Source organism: Mus caroli, chromosome 3 (genome assembly GCF_900094665.2).
Source record: "Mus caroli chromosome 3, CAROLI_EIJ_v1.1, whole genome shotgun sequence".
NCBI classification, from domain to species: Eukaryota; Metazoa; Chordata; class Mammalia; order Rodentia; family Muridae; genus Mus; species Mus caroli.
The window spans coordinates 51,812,064-51,828,031 of NC_034572.1; the positions used below are offsets into that span (position 1 = coordinate 51,812,064).

General features: G+C 39.6%; 1 protein-coding gene across 4 annotated transcripts in view; it reads left to right on the forward strand.

The window, feature by feature from the left end:
- Positions 1-447: 447 nt before the first annotated feature.
- Tsc22d2 (TSC22 domain family member 2) overlaps positions 448-15,968 on the forward strand; it is a 46,620-nt gene continuing 31,099 nt past the window's right edge. Inside the window, exons 1-2 of one of the 4 annotated variants that reach the window (XM_029474916.1) lie at positions 448-3,280; positions 13,978-14,049. In XM_029474916.1, the coding sequence (XP_029330776.1) occupies positions 1,356-3,280; positions 13,978-14,049 (1,997 nt within the window). In that variant the 5' untranslated portion in view covers positions 448-1,355. The remainder of the gene's footprint in view (positions 3,281-13,977; positions 14,050-15,968) is intronic. The other 3 variants (XM_021158908.2, XM_021158907.2, XM_021158906.2) reach the window with 3 other exon arrangements.

Below are 15,968 nucleotides of genomic sequence, written 5' to 3' on the forward strand. Positions count from 1 at the left end.
AACCCGGTTCGCTTTCTCCAGCTATGCACCTCTTCGGCAGCTGGGTCGTCCTACTTTTTTCCCCTATCGCCCAGGTTCCTCTAAGACTATGCTAAACATTAGACCCAGCACATGACCTCCAGTCATCCAGGATCGCCACACGCCGGCCCTACGCCGTGCGATGCTCCAGGCTTACAAATTAAAACCGTCTTCTGGCTTCTCCTCTCCTAGTGAACCTGCAGCGTGGAAATTTAAATTTAAAAAATTTTTAAATAAAAGAACCCGCTCCCTTTTCTCTACCCCCTTGGCCCCGCCCACGAACCCCCCCCTCAAGCCTCCACGCGAAGCCGCAGGAAACCGGAGGGGGCGGGGCGGTGACGTCACGACGCCGGCGCGTCACGGAACGGCGGCGGCTGCGGCGCTGGCGGTGGCTGCGGCAGCGGCGGCATTTTAGTCTGCGGCGGCAGCGGCTGCGGGGCTGCTGCTCCTCCCAGCATCCCTGGCGCGGCCATTTCAGCCCCATCTTGGCCGAGTGGAGGGAGCTGCAGCCGCTGCTTCAGCAGTTTGAATTTCTGTTTTGTTTTGTTTTTTCTCCGGAGTCTCCGAGCCGGCCGCGCCGAGGAGAAGCGGAAGGCGCCGCCACCGGTTCCCCTCACGCCGCCGAGCACCTCCGCTCGCTTGCCGTTCCCTCAGCCGCCGCCGCCGCCCCTCACGCGCCTCAGAGCCGCGAGGAGGCCGGGCCCGCCGCCGCCGCGGGTGGCTCCCTGAGGGAGGCCAGACTGCCGGCCTTCCCCGCCCCCGAGCGGGCTTCCGCTGCCACCGCCGGCATGGCCCCCGGACTGCGCTCGGGCTAGAGACCGGGACGGAGGGCTGCCTCCCGCCGCGGACCTCCAGCCCCGTCCGTCAGGAAGCGCCGGTCCCGGCCTCGCCGCTCCGCCTTCTTCCTCCGCGTCGCCGCGCGGGAGCAGCCGCGGGACCCGGCCAGGAGAGCCCGAGCGGGGCAGAACCGCCCCTCACGCCGCCGCCGCCGCCTCCTGCGCCCTGCGCTCCACCCCCAGCCGGGCCTGCTGACCGCGCCGAGCGCCGGGCTGGACTGACCGCGGAGGCTGAGCTGTTGGAGCAGCCGGCCCGCCCCTGGACCACGCTCGGGCCGTCGCTGACGAGTTGAATTGAGGCACCCCTGCCGCGGGAGGTGAGGAGGGAGGAGGAGGAGGATGTCGCGCCGAGACGCCGGCGCCCAGAGCAGCCCGTGACTTGGCGGCGTGGGCCGTAGACCCAGGCGCGAACTCGGACTTTGTCTTTGGGGGCCCGTGCTCGGCCCTTCTCGGTTTCCGGTGGGGTCCCAGAGGAGCCTCTGCCCTCCAGCCTCTTCCACCATGTCCAAGATGCCGGCCAAGAAGAAGAGCTGCTTCCAGATCACCAGTGTCACCACGGCTCAGGTGGCCACCAGCATCACCGAGGACACCGAGAGCCTGGACGACCCGGACGAGTCGCGCACGGAGGACGTGTCCTCCGAGATCTTCGACGTTTCCCGGGCCACGGATTACGGCCCGGAGGAGGTGTGTGAGCGCAGCTCCTCGGAAGAGACGCTCAACAATGTCGGGGATGCGGAAACTCCCGGGACCGTGTCCCCGAACCTTATCCTGGATGGGCAGCTGGCAGCCGCTTCAGCTGCGCCCGCCAACGGAGGCGGCGGTGGCGTGTCGGCCCGGAGCGTGGCGGGGGCCCTCGCCCAGACCCTTGCGGCGGCTGCCGCTTCGGTGTCCACTCCTGGGCCGAGTAGTGCAACTCCATCTCAGCCCCCTGCCACTTGTAGTTCGCGTTTCCGCGTGATCAAACTAGACCACGGGAGCGGGGAGCCGTACCGGCGCGGCCGATGGACGTGTATGGAATACTACGAGCGGGATTCGGATAGCAGCGTCCTCACCAGGTCTGGGGATTGCATTAGACACAGCAATACTTTGGAGCAGACTGCGGAGCGGGACAGCGGCCTGGGCGCCACCGGAGGGTCGGTGGTGGTGGTGGTGGCCTCCATGCAGGGGGCGCACGGGCTGGACTCGGGAACTGACAGCTCCTTGACTGCTGTGTCACAGCTACCCCCGTCGGAGAAAATGAGCCAGCCCACTCTCGCCCAGCCGCAGAGTTTCAGCGTCGGGCAGCCGCAGCCTCCACCGCCCGTAGGTGGGGCTGTGGCTCCAAGTTCGGCGTCGCTGCCGCCGTTCCCGGGAGCGGCGACCGGGCCGCAGCCAATGACAGCAGCCGTTCAGCCAGCCCAGCTCCAGGGAGCCGTGGCCGGCGGCGCCCTCTCCGGGCCTGTCGGTCAGGGGCTGCCGCCGCCGCCGAATGTCAACCTGGCGCAGCCTGTGGCCCTGGCAGCTCAGCCTGGCCCGGCCGGCGGCTCCTCGTTGTCGCAGCAGTTCGCCTATCCCCAGCCTCAGATACCACCCGGGCATTTGTTGCCGATGCAGCCATCGGGCCAGAGTGAGTACCTGCCGCCGCACGTGGCCCTGCAGCCGCCAAGCCCTGCGCAGCCCTTGTCTACCAGCGCTAGCGCCACCTCTGCTTCCGCGGCCAGCTTTCCTCTGGGGTCTGGCCAGAGCGTCTCCTCCTTGGGTGCCCAGATGATGGGCGCCTCCGCCCAGCCCAGTGAAGCTGTGGCCCCGGGTCCGGTTCCTGTGGGCCAGGCCGCTCCTTGTCAGCAGGCCGGAGTGGCCCCAGCTGCTCTAGGAGGCGTGGTGCAGCCAGGCTCCGGGCTTACTGGGGTTGGGCAGCCCCAGCCTGTGCAGCCTCCGCAGCAGATGGGTGGCAGTGGTCAGCTGCCAGCCGTGCCTGGTGGTCCTCACACCGTGGTGCCCGGAGTTCCAAACGTGCCTGCAGCGGTACCCGTTCCAAGCGTGCCTAGTGTGCCCACCACTTCTGTTACTATGCCAAATGTACCCGGGCCTCTGGGCCAGTCTCAGCAGCTGAGCAGCCATACGCCAGTCAGCCGGAGCAGCAGTGTCATCCAGCAAGTTGGTTCACCCTTAGCTCAAGGCACCCACAGTGCACCAACAAGTCTACCACAGTCTGACCTAAGCCAGTTTCAGACTCAGACCCAGCCTTTAGTCGGGCAAGTTGACGATACTAGAAGAAAATCAGAACCCCTACCTCAAGCACCACTTTCTCTCATTGCTGAAAGTAAGCCTGTTGTGAAGCCTCCAGTTGCAGATGCCCTGGCAAACCCTCTTCAGTTAACACCTATGAACAGTCTGGCCACCTCTGTATTCAGCATAGCTATTCCTGTAGATGGTGATGAAGACAGGTATGTACATTTTTTTTTTTTTTGGTAGAGTTGCTTGCCCCAAATATCTTAAGATGCAGTTTGAGGAGTTTGTTTCCACTTAAGGTCTTTATTTTTAAAACTTAAATTTGGTAAAAATCAAAGTTTTGAAGTAAGGAGACAAAAGTCACGGGATTTTTGTTGTTGTTGTTTTGTTTTTGTTTTCTTTTTAAGCAATTAAATGGATAGTGATTCAACGTGATTGATATATTTTAGCTTAACAGTTTGAAGATGAGAGCTGGTATTGCCCCCACCCTTCAGTAAGAAAGAGGGTTCCTTTCTAAGGTAGTAAATTACTTTTTAGTGTTTATGGTAGAGTTTTGCCTGAGTAAGAAAGACTGAAAACCAGAAAGCCTTTTCCTGGGGGCAGGGAAGTGATGGAATAGAAGCAGTCTCCATCAGTGAATTTGGAAGACTGGAGAGAATGATAAAATGTGAAGTCTAGCTTTGACAATCCCTAAGTCAGTCTTTTAATAGAAGGGGATCGTGAGAATTCCCAGTAACTTCTCAAAGATACTATTTTTGTTTAAGCAAAATAGAAAAAAAGCAAAGAAAAAGTACTGGGAAAATGGATGTTCTCCTATCAGTCTTTAGTGTAGGAAAGGGAGGTGTGAAATGCTTAAACAGTAGTAAAAACTATAGTTTTGAAATGTCTGTAACCAACTACCTCTACCTAGAGTGTAAGGATTGCTTTTTTAATAGTTTAGGTAAAAATTAGTGTATTACTACACTATTCAATAGTGGTGGTGTTTGGTTGTGGCCTACTTAGGAATTGTAGGGGGTTTTTTGGTTTGCTTTTTAGGAGCTGTCACATAGATCTTTGACATTACATAATTCCAACCTTGTTAAAAACTTAATTGCAGTTTAACACTACATTAAAAATTACAGGGAAAGAGTTGGGTATCTTCTTACATTGTATGTTTTTGAGAGAGGTTAATTTTAGGAGCTAAAAGGGTGAAAATTTGGTATGATCTAGAATCATTAGTTATGTAGAAGACTGCATGAAATCATAAAGCTTCTCTTCAATATTTTACACTCACACAGCCTTAACTTTTGACTTCCAGTTATCCTTGTTTTATTTTATATATATTTCTGCTAGTTTAAAAATGCTGAATGGAATTCATTCATCACTGTTTTTTGTGATTCAGAATTCATGATTTTTGTAGTCAAATTGTGGGAAATCTGTTGCACTTGAGAACTCAGTGTTCATAAGTGTGCTAGTCAGCCAGCCAGTCACTGAAACATTTAGTGGGATTACAAAGTTAAAAAAAAAAATAGAAAGAAAACTGACTTCATAAGCAACTCAAAACAACAACAACAAAATCCCCTCTGTTCTCTAGTTGCTCCTATTTTCAAGGGTAGGGCCACATATAACAGGAAGGTGGAGTTTACCTTTGATGGTGGTCAATAGTACCTTATCTTTTCTAGCTAGCAGCAACCTATATTTTCTAAGTAAGTTATCTTTCACTTACCCTCTTTGATCTATACACTGTCCTGTCTCTCTTCAATTATGACTTTTCCCCAATCTCTTCTTTTACACATAAAACCTATGACTATGAATGGAAAGTACATCTTTCCTCTTCACGCACTTTACAGTTTACAACATCTACAGTTACAGTCTTCAGAACTTAAAAGGATAATTATATGTTATTGAAACAGAAATCTGTTGGCAAATGGAAACTCTGAAACATATTCCTGTTGAATATTTCTACAGATGCATACATTTTTCCTTACTGTAGGAAAAGTTAGTAATTTCAGAAATCTTTCTTCCAAATATGAATGTTTTCACTCCAGATAGTGCTATGTCATTGTTCTTGCATCAGTTGATCCTTTTCAAGGGTTTGATTGTGGTAGTCCCACTTTAAATGTGCCACTTTACCCCAGTCTTAAATTCTGCATTGCATATTTATCGGTTTTTCCATTTTTTTAACATGCTAGTTTCCAAGATGTAATCTTACACACTTGATGTTTTGTCACTAGACCAACACACCTGGTGAAGGAATTAATCCATTAATTAGAAATAGGGTTTGGTTTTGTTTACTTGTTTGTTTTAAAGGAAGGTCTGTGTAAAGAGGGCATTCTGGAGTTTACACATGGGAATAATAGTTTTCCAGGCACATGTTTAAATTACCCAGATGAATAACTTAATAGAAACAATACTAACAATATAATTTGAGGTTAACTTTCTTAAAATCTGTAGTATCATTTATAATATTTCAAATAAAATATAAATTGAAGAATTCTTGAGGAATTAATATCTTAAACTTTCTGAATAGGTTAACACATTTAGATCCTAAGGAAATAGTTGTAAATACTCATTTTTTGTTAAAATTCCAAATTTAGTAAAAAGGTTTTAGTTCTTTTGTTTTTAAACAAAATGAAAGAAGATGGGAAGTTAACAAAAGGTGGGTTTTAGGTTCCTACATTGGAAGTCTTATCACGGTTTGATTCCATATAAAGGCTAATGCGGAGTCCTTATCATTGTCTGTTGACTCTATATTATTAAGTAATCAAAGAGTGAGATTTTTCCAGCCATTTTGATTAGAAAAACTTATGGCTACACATTAAGACTTCTCACATTGAATTTGTATAAACTGGTGATTATAATGATGATTGATAATAGAATTATGAAGCCACTTTTATAGTGAACATTACAAACTTTGCTTAAACTGCATGTACGTTTAACAGTCTGCTTTTTACTGTAAATGAGAGGACATGTAAACTATCACTGGCCCTAAATGGAGCACAGTACAGATTGTTTTCCATAAATTACTGACCAGTGTGAACTCAGAAGGTAGCATTCCAGGAACTCATGAATGGCTATAATTGTGAACTGTCAACTGTCTGAAAGTTGAAAACCTGATTATTGTAAGGATCCCTTAGTGACACATTACTTAGTATTGTTAGTTTAATTTGAATAGTTTGCTAATGGCACATGTTGGTATGTGCTGTAACAAATTTGTCCATATATATTAATGGATTTCACATACATTTAATGGACCTCTCTCTAAAACTTGAAGTTTAAGTGAGGATTTATTTAAATATATACCAGGAACAACACTGTCCTCTTGGTGTAAAATGTATTGACCCCCTTTTAAGAGCTATGTTACAGAAAGGTCTCCTTGATCTTCCTGTGTATAAATTTAAAAATATGAACCCTTCTTATTTGAATCTTAACTTAACTCTTTTTTTTTTTTTTTTAAATCGATTGCATCATGGAGGTAATTTTGCTTTTCCAGCTTTACAATTAAAGAGTAAATCACCAGCAAGATACTGTCTTATGCCAAGCTAAGACTTTGGGAATGTATTCCTACCCAGGAGTTGGTTGGTAGTCAAAGTATAAAATTAGATGTGTACATAACATTATATTTTGTATAAAAACTGATAGTGGTACAGTCATTAGAAATACCTAGTTGCTAAAATATACAATAGTTTCAAACATAGATGTAAATAAAATATATCTGAATTTACAGATTTTCCAAAGAAGCTGAAATTCCTACAGCTATCAGGATCTTGACCTCTTATATTCATGGGAACATACCTTTTTTAAATTTAGAAATAGTTACTATGGACCAAATGTTTATTATTTTAAAGAAAATACATGCTTATGTGTATATGAATGAAACACATTCCAAGTAACTATTTTAGTACAGGTTTTTTTCAGGTAGGTGAAAGAAGGGTATGGAATCATAAATATACTAAATCACCTTTGTGAGAAGTAATTTTACATAGTATTAGAAATAGATGATCTGTATGTCTGAGCATAAATACACCATCCGTCTATTCTTTAAGGCCATCCGTCTATTCTTTAAGGCTCTGACAGCATTCATTTGTAATTGGTATGACACTGGGATTAAGGATTTGGTTGTAATACTTTGGAGTGGAATTTATCTTTTTTTGCACAAGGAGAGGTTAGATGCAGATATCCTCTGATGATCCATTAAACAAATGCTCTCACACTCAGTTTTCTTGATAGAGGAACTGGATGTGAGGAAAGTAAAAAAGAAGTTTTAATTTTTCATTTCCCATGATGGCCTGAACGTAGGTGTAGGAAAGTATTATATTGAGTGATGGCAAATAACCAAGATGAAAGAAAATATTATAATAAGAGTATCATCCAGTTTGGTCTTAGAAGAAGTGAACTTTTCAATAATGAGGATGGACTAATAGTCTGGTTTTTCATAACTTTATACTTGTTTATAATTGTTTTAGACCATTTAGGTAGTATTTACTAATTATTCTTTACTATAAGGAGAAGGGGCTTTATAAAAGCCAGTCTGTCTTGTTAAATGTCCTCTAAATGTTGACCCCTTGATTCTTATGCAGAAGATAAAAGATTTTTTTTTTTTTTTTTTTTTTTTTTTTTTTTTTGGTTTTTTGAGACAGGGTTTCTCTGTATAGCCCTGGCTGTCCTGGAACTCACTTTGTAGACCAGGTTGGCCTTGAACTCAGAAATCCGCCTGCCTCTGCCTCCCGAGTGCTGGGATTAAAGGTGTGCGCCACCACGCCTGGCACAAGATTTTTTTAAAAATTAGAAATTTTAATTATTAGTATTGTTTGTGGGATGTTACACAGCAAAACTCATGAATTGGAAAAACCTTTAAGGTTGTTGTTTTTTTTTAATATTCAACTAGTTTAAAATTATTTTAGGTAGCACAATCCTGATGAGGTACATCTACAAAAAAATGTACAAATCAAAGACATACTAATTATTCAATATTTGCATGTTCTTTCTTATTAGTCTAGCATTGCTTAAAAAAAAAAAAAAAGTTGCCTTCTTGGGAGGCAGAGGCAGACTCTGCAATTTCAAGGCCAGCCTGGTTTAACATAGTAAGGCTAGCCAGGGCTACGTGATTGAGACACCATCTCAAAAATCAGAATTATATGCCTCCCATGAAGATTTACCAGCTTGCCTTATCATGTTATGGCATTAATAAAATACACTTTAATGTGTATAGTTCAAACTTGAATGATAATATTGAAGATACATAAATTGGCTTCATGTATGTTGCTCTGAATCTTTCAAATTAAAATTAGCTTCATTTTATTTTATTTGTATGAATGTTTTGACTGCATGTATGTATGTGTATCACATGTGTTTGCTGATACCAGTGGAGACCAGAAGATACCAAGTCCTTTGGAACTAGATTAACAGATGGTATGGGCTGCCATGTGGGTGCTTGGAGTCAAACCCACTCTGTAAGAGGAGCATTTGCTCTAAACTACTGAGCCATTTCTCCAGTCCCCTCCCCTCTCAAATTCAATTTCAAATTTCAAGTTCAAAACTCCAAATCAAACAAACTGTGTGTCTGTGTGTGTGTGCAAAATCAGTATGCAAGTTACTGATTTTATTGCTATCTACCTAGTATTTACTATTTGTTAGACTAGGCAAGGCAAGCAAGTGAAATCTGATTGTTAGTTTAAATCATGGACAGTCTCCTTGTTCATAAGTATTCACTAAAATTTGGTTGGAGTTTTACACTATAAAAGATAAGCTTTTTCTGGCAAATATATCAATTATAAAGAATATTGGAATATTTTAAATCTATTTTGAATGTTTTAGGCAGTTACTTTATATTAACAGGTAAAAGGTTTAATATGTAATAAAGGATTTTAAAAGCAAGTTTGAAGGCCCATTAGTTTTTAAAGAGAGTTATAGTTTTACCATTTTGGAGGTTATGTATATTACACCAAACAAATCCTTTTTATAGTTTACCTCTGCCATGGAAACAAGCGAAAATGAAAAAGGGTTTTCTTTTGGTTAAATACAATCCATAATATGTTTGTGTATTAACATATGAATGAACATGACTCCACAGACTATTGAATTAAAATCTGTTGCTGTATATTTGGGATATTGGACTTTAAGCCAGTCACTTAGCCCTGTGTAATTTCTGCTTCTTTATGTAAAAAATGAGGATACCTGCCTTGGAAATCTCAGTCTTAATTCTGGGACTCTTTATTACAGTTCCTCGTGTTATGGTGACCTCCAACCATGGAATTATTTTCTTTGCTATTTTATAGCTGTAATTTTGCTACTGTTATGAATGGTAATATAAATATCTGATATGCAGGATATCTGATATGTGACCCAGTGAAAGAGTCATTTGTCACGCCACAAGTTGAGAATTGCTGGCCTAATATTAAATTTTATGTGAATAGCCTATAACATAAATTTGAGTAAGTATTCCCATCTCCACTACAGATTATCCCTTGAAATAGTATACATTTTTCAAAGTCTTCAGTTTTGATATACAAGTATAAGACTGATATGGAAAGATGTTTTACCTGCATGTGTGTGTACCTGCTGATGCCCATGGAAAAGGAGAATACTGCTTTAGTCATGATGTAATAAGAGTTATAGCAAATTGTGTTCTAATCTTGATTCTTCAACTACTTTGCTGATTTAATTGATCAAGTCATTTAATTCCCCTCAGCTTTTATTCCCCCCTTCCATTTGTAAAGTTAGAATTTGGGTCTTAGTTGTATTTTAAAGTTCTGTCTAATTCTATTGAGCCCATTAAAGAAGAAATTGGGAAGAACCTTTTGTCAAAATCCTCCACCACTTTTTTTTTTTTTTTTTTTTGCTATTACCATTGTGTGATTGGTTGCTTGGAAGAAAATGGAGCTTCTTTACCCAACCAAATACTCCAGAAGTAAATTGAATGCAAAATAAATAGCTAAAGGAACAATATACCAGTCATTCAGTTTTTGTTGATTCTCCAAGTTGTAAACATAGGGTACAGAAATGAGATTCTATTTCTTCTAAGGTGGCATCTTATATGATTAGGTTATCTATGATACATGTGTTAGGTGTTGATGGAGTAAATAGTATATTGTTAGTGGGGAATGGTTTAAGAAATGTGTTTTCTTAATACAGGCTAACTTCTGTTTAGACATTGTCTTCAAGTATGTATATATGTATGTATGTACATATGTATGTATATTTGTAGTTCAGAACTTAAAATACCAAAACCAGGATAAATCAAAAACTTCTTACCTCTGGTTCTCCAGTTTTCTGTTTTCAGAATCAACCCAATATTTGTACATTTTCTGAGGCTAACTCTTGAGCTGAGTTTTAATTTAAAAGGCCATCCACATTAGATCACTGATAAGAGGTGATTTGCTAAGCTCAGAGAAGTAGTAGCAGCTTTGTCATACTTGATTAATTGACAAGAAGAGTGAAGGGCTTAATACCATAGTAAATTTAGATTCTTACTTTCCAGTTGCTATTTAACAGTATTTTTTGAAACTTTTATTGCTAAATTAGTGTTTCTCTTACAACTTACTTCAGTATTTATTTCAGTGGTTATTGTATTATACGTTAAAATGTGATAAACTTATGGGGGCTGGGGGTGGGGGCGTTGCACTGAAGCCCAAAAGTCAGAGCTGTTACTTGGCAAATAAACTAAATAGTTTTCATGTACCTAACTCTACATTTTAAATTATTCTTTTTGCTTCAACATTACCTTGATGATGATGATGAAACACTTGATGCATGTCAAGATTCTGTACCAAAATTTGCATTTTGTACAACATAAAATTAAGCTTAATTCTGTCAAACCCTATATAAACATAATCTTACTTAGTCTCTTCAATAACCTGTAAACAAGTGTTTTATTCTCTTTTGTGGATTAAGAAAACATGAACACTTAGGAATGACACTCAGAAGCCAGTATTCCTTTCTTTATTACTTAGCAAACAATGAATGGGAAGAAAGCAAAGTTACGGTAACCACAATAATTGGTTATGTTTTGACCTGAAGGGTATTTACAAGTGCTTAGTCCACTTGTAAGATTGGAATGGCCCTTAATGATTTTTTGTTTGTTTGGTTGGTTGGTTGGTTTCTACGTAATCTTGAAAGTTGAGTTTTGACATATTTTAAGCTTCACCAACTTTATGGCTTTTAGATGTGGGATATGCATATGTGTGTTTCTTTTCCCTACTACAGTAACTTACAAATAGAATATCTTGCTAAAGCAAGTGGATATTTGTTATATGGATTTTGTTACTTTCTGACATACCACTTTTCATGAACTGGGAAATTAAAGTGACAGACTAGTGTATGAAGCCAGGGACTAGAGAAAGAAAAAGCCATTGTAAATACCAATAGGCACAATTAAACAATTACTTTGAAATGACATAAAGATTGAGGGGACTAAGGGCCTAAGGAAAGCTCTATTAATAAGATTATTTAAATGCTAAATGAAAATAGCACAAAGATGTAACTGAAATGCTATTAAACGTTTGTGCATTTTCGACTGTGTATTTTCTTCTGCAAGAAATTACATTCAAAACCAGTTTTCTAACAACTTTCTTAAAGTGAATATAAACTACTACTATTGAGGGGTGATAAAGCAATTCTTATAAGAATGAGATGTAGTTTATATTGAATTTATTGCAGTTTTTAAATGAAACATTTTTCAAAACCATTGATAAAAATCTATCCTTTCCTCCCCTTATTGTACTTTATTGCATAGGACCTTTTCATACCCTAATGTTTACTGTTAACTGTAGATAATTTTTTAATTTTATATTTGATTTATAAGAAATATATCATTACATTGAAAAATGGTAGCATCTTATAACATAAGTTACGTGACTTGGACACCAATTTGCTTAGAGGGTGAATTTGCTTCAAATTAAATGTAGGTATTTCCAAAGTCAACATACCTGAGGTTTCTTTTTTGTTTTTTTTTTTTTTAAATGTCATCTCTCTGAGTAGATTTAATTTCAAATACTCTTTATAAAGAAGCTTTAATTCCAAATTGGGCACTAGCTTCAAAGTTATTTTCCTCTCCCTCTGCCTTCTTCTTAGAGTTAGTTATTTCATTAAAGTTGAAGTTTCTAAACAAAAGCAAACCAGTTCTTATATGGTCCTGGGCAGGCCTGATTTAGTTGGTGGTAGGAGGAGCCAAATTAGGTTTTTCAGATCATTTCCTTTCTATCTTAGTGACTTGATTTTGAAGCACAGTGAGGAAAAAAAGTAGCTTAACAAAAGTTGGAAAAGGTTGGAATCCTCTTAAGTTTTCTTGTTGGAAGATCTAATCTGTGCTTCTGATGAAAGGATTCAAAGAATAGAAAGGAAATAAGAGAGTAGGGAAAGCAGTAAGAACTACATTAAGAGTCCTAATTAATCCAACAACTATTCTCTGTTATCCAGTGTCAGTGTGCCTTTCCTGGTTTATCAAAAGGGGTACCTGTTGGTTAAGATCTAAACAGTTTTCTAAAGCGTGATCGTGTATACAGCATACAGTTTGACACAGTTCTGGTTTTGAAGTCACGATTTTGTTTTTAGTTTGATGATCATTGATATTTGATTGCTAATGCAGACAACTTTGTAAATAGTTCTAAGGGTTTTTTTTGTTTTGTTTTGTTTTAAATTTTCATTTATGTGTATATGAATGTGTGTGTGAATGTATACTATGTGCCTGCCAGTGCCCATGTAGGCCACAAGAGGGTGTTGGATCTCCTAGAACTGGAGTTAACAGTGAATTGTTGTGATCCAACTGACATCTGTGATAGGAACTGAGAGCCAGATTGATTGCTACCTCCTCAGTATTTTGGAAGTTACTTTTGTGTGACCCATTTCTGATCAGTGAGGTAGAAACAGTAAATCGGAGCCCTGTTAGAATTGTTGTGGAAATTGAGTCAGTAAGTGTAAAGTAGTGTGAATAGCGTCTGGTATATAGCAAGCATGTTGTTAGCTGCTAGTCTTGTACTAAAGCATGGATCAAAGTTGTTTTTTGTTTTCTTATGGACCTAGAAGAAAGATTGATTGAGTTGGTGGGTGATTGATTTGACATAAGATTCCAGGGAGTTGGGAGTCCCATGCAGTTATGAGAGGATCCTTGGGCCCTTAGCAACAGCACTTAATGTGCTCTGAACTAGGGTGGCCCTCTTTAGCTCCAACTCAGGGATTTTAAAGTGATGTAACAGGTACTTGTTAACTCCCATAAAGTATGGGTAGATGGTGAAGAAGACATTAGAATTATGCTTAATGACAGAAAACTGTTAGGAAACTATTCCTATCATAGTCAGTTGTATATATTGGAGTTTACCTGCATCAGCTCATCAGTTACTTACTTACTTACAGTTCTGTTATGTTGACCCTAAGGATAGAAATTAGAACACTCTCCTACAATTGCCCCCCCCATACATATACTAACCCAGAGAAACTGCACACAAAACTTACAATGGAACTATATCATGAGCAAACCAGGAAGGATTTTACATTATTAACATTAACTGTCTTACTTTTAACAAATACTAGAAAGCTATAGCTTAGTGTTGTATCTGTATACACTACTAGAGAACAACTTAACAGCTAAAATCATAGACTATTGTTAAGGCATCTGATACAACTTGGTGTTGATAGGCTCTGAACAGTCACATCGATCTATCGATATATATATATGCACACAATTGAATATTAGTATTTAACTTTATCTGCTATTCTTTCTTTTAGAACTTTGATCCTGAATTACTGTGGGTTCTGGAGCGTGTGTCTGTCTGTCTCCAAAGTATTGTTTATAAACAATAATCATTTTCTTTTTCCTTTTTCAAGTTTAAGTGGTTACACTGTGTAGGAATCTAAAATCTTCCATTTTTTTTTTTGTAATTTCTGATTATACTGTACATTCTCAACTTCATTTCCATTTGATTCTTGGATCTCACAGGAATCCTTCAACTGCTTTCTACCAAGCGTTCCATTTGAACACGTTTCAGGAATCAAAGAGCCTCTGGGATAGGTATGATTACTTGATATGGAATGCATACATGCAAAAGTGTATGCATGAATTGCTTTGCATAAAACTGATCTTTGCTATCTTGAAGGGGGATGAGTTACATGGTATCTAGCATGGGACAAAGCAGCAAAATAAACCAAAAGACTATTTTCTATAAAGTGTAAATGTGCTTTTTATTTTACTGCATCCTGTCCATATTATATCTATCTTTTTTAAGGATTTACATCTTTGTCTTGAAATAGTCACTTAATATATCTTAATACAAAACATTTTTTTCTGTTAAATTGGTCTTAATTTTTGTGTTTTATAGAATTTATAAACACACACACACAAAAAATATTACTGCAAACTAAAAAACTGGAGGAGGGACAAGACCTGGATAACAAAATGCCATTAATTTTGACAAGAAATTGTCATGAAGTTTGCTTACTAGAATTTCATAGATCTGTACAATTTGTAAGCCCTCAAAACAAGTTTTTGTTTTGTTTTTAACCAGAGATACTGTTTAGGTCTTATTTTTCACTTAAAAGAAAACTTGATTTCACTTTTGGCAAAAGATACTTTGGTTTATCTTTCTGCTTAACACACATTTTTAAATAGTTTATGCTTTGTTCAGTTATTTGGCTGAATATTTATTAGCAATCTATCATTCAGTGTTTAATTAATAGGAGTTGAGTACAGTGGTTTTTGTTTTGTTTTATTTTGTTTTAAATTCCCACAAAGCTTGTTAGATTCTTTTAACTCTGCCTGGCAACGCATTTGTGTCTTCTGGCATATTTTTGGATAACACTCATAGACTCAACTCTCTCTCTTTCATTAGAAAAGAGAGTTGCTAAGTGCATGTACATGTCCTATTAAGACATGGTCTGCATTGGCTTAATGGGAAATGGTAAACCTTTTAATCTTTAGGCTTGATTTATTTATGTGTATAACTCTAAAGCTATTTTCTAAACAAAGTATCTTGTAGATGATTTGTTCCTTACTTAACCAAAAATCATTTTAAATAATTTTTAAGAGAAAGTTTTAAAATTTGTAGTATTATGTTTATGTATAATCAGGTTTTAATTAGTTTTGCTCTAATAGTAAATAAATACATAAGTAGATTATAGTATGAAATACTATACTATACCATGAAGTTTTAGTCACTCAAATAGTACTTGAGGCGAACCTTATACTTTTCCTGAATACAAAAGAAATATAGTACACTGTTCAAATATAATAAAAGTAGCTTTAAATGCAGTTTATTTAATTATTTGTAATATCTGTCTCATAAGCTGTCATGTCAGTATGAATGCTGTATTTTTGAGAGGTTTGATTTTTATTTTCAATAATTTGGATCTAATATCAAAATGGTCTTTTAAGTTTCATTATAAGACAGCCATAGAAGTTACTTGCTCATAATTTGTTGTTAACAGTGAAATACTTACTTGTTCTCTTTAATAGATACCAAATCCTTTTAACATATCAGAAGTGAGGCAAGTTGCTGCATCTGTATCGTTTCTTATTGGTTAAAAATTATTTCTGAGCTGGGGAAAAGGCAGATGTAGCAAGCCAGACACTAGAATTATGGAAACAGAACATTCCCAGGATCTTACTGGCTTGCTGGTCTTCCCAATATAGCCAGTTAGTATGATGAAGATTCAGTGAGAGGCCTTGTCTTGAAATAGATGGGATAGAGTAAGACACCTGATGTTGACCTCTGGTCTACACACACACATACACTCTTAATACCCCAATATGTATTTTCTCTTTTTGGAGCCTGTTATCTAGAACTAAAGAAGTTTAGTGGATATTTGTACTGTTGCCAATATAATCAGAGCTTAATATTGTAGGTAGTCTTCTCTGTAAGCTGGACTGATTGGTACCAAGGTAAAACACAGTGGAAACTGGAGAATAGTTTTCTTTTAACTTTTTTTTTTTTT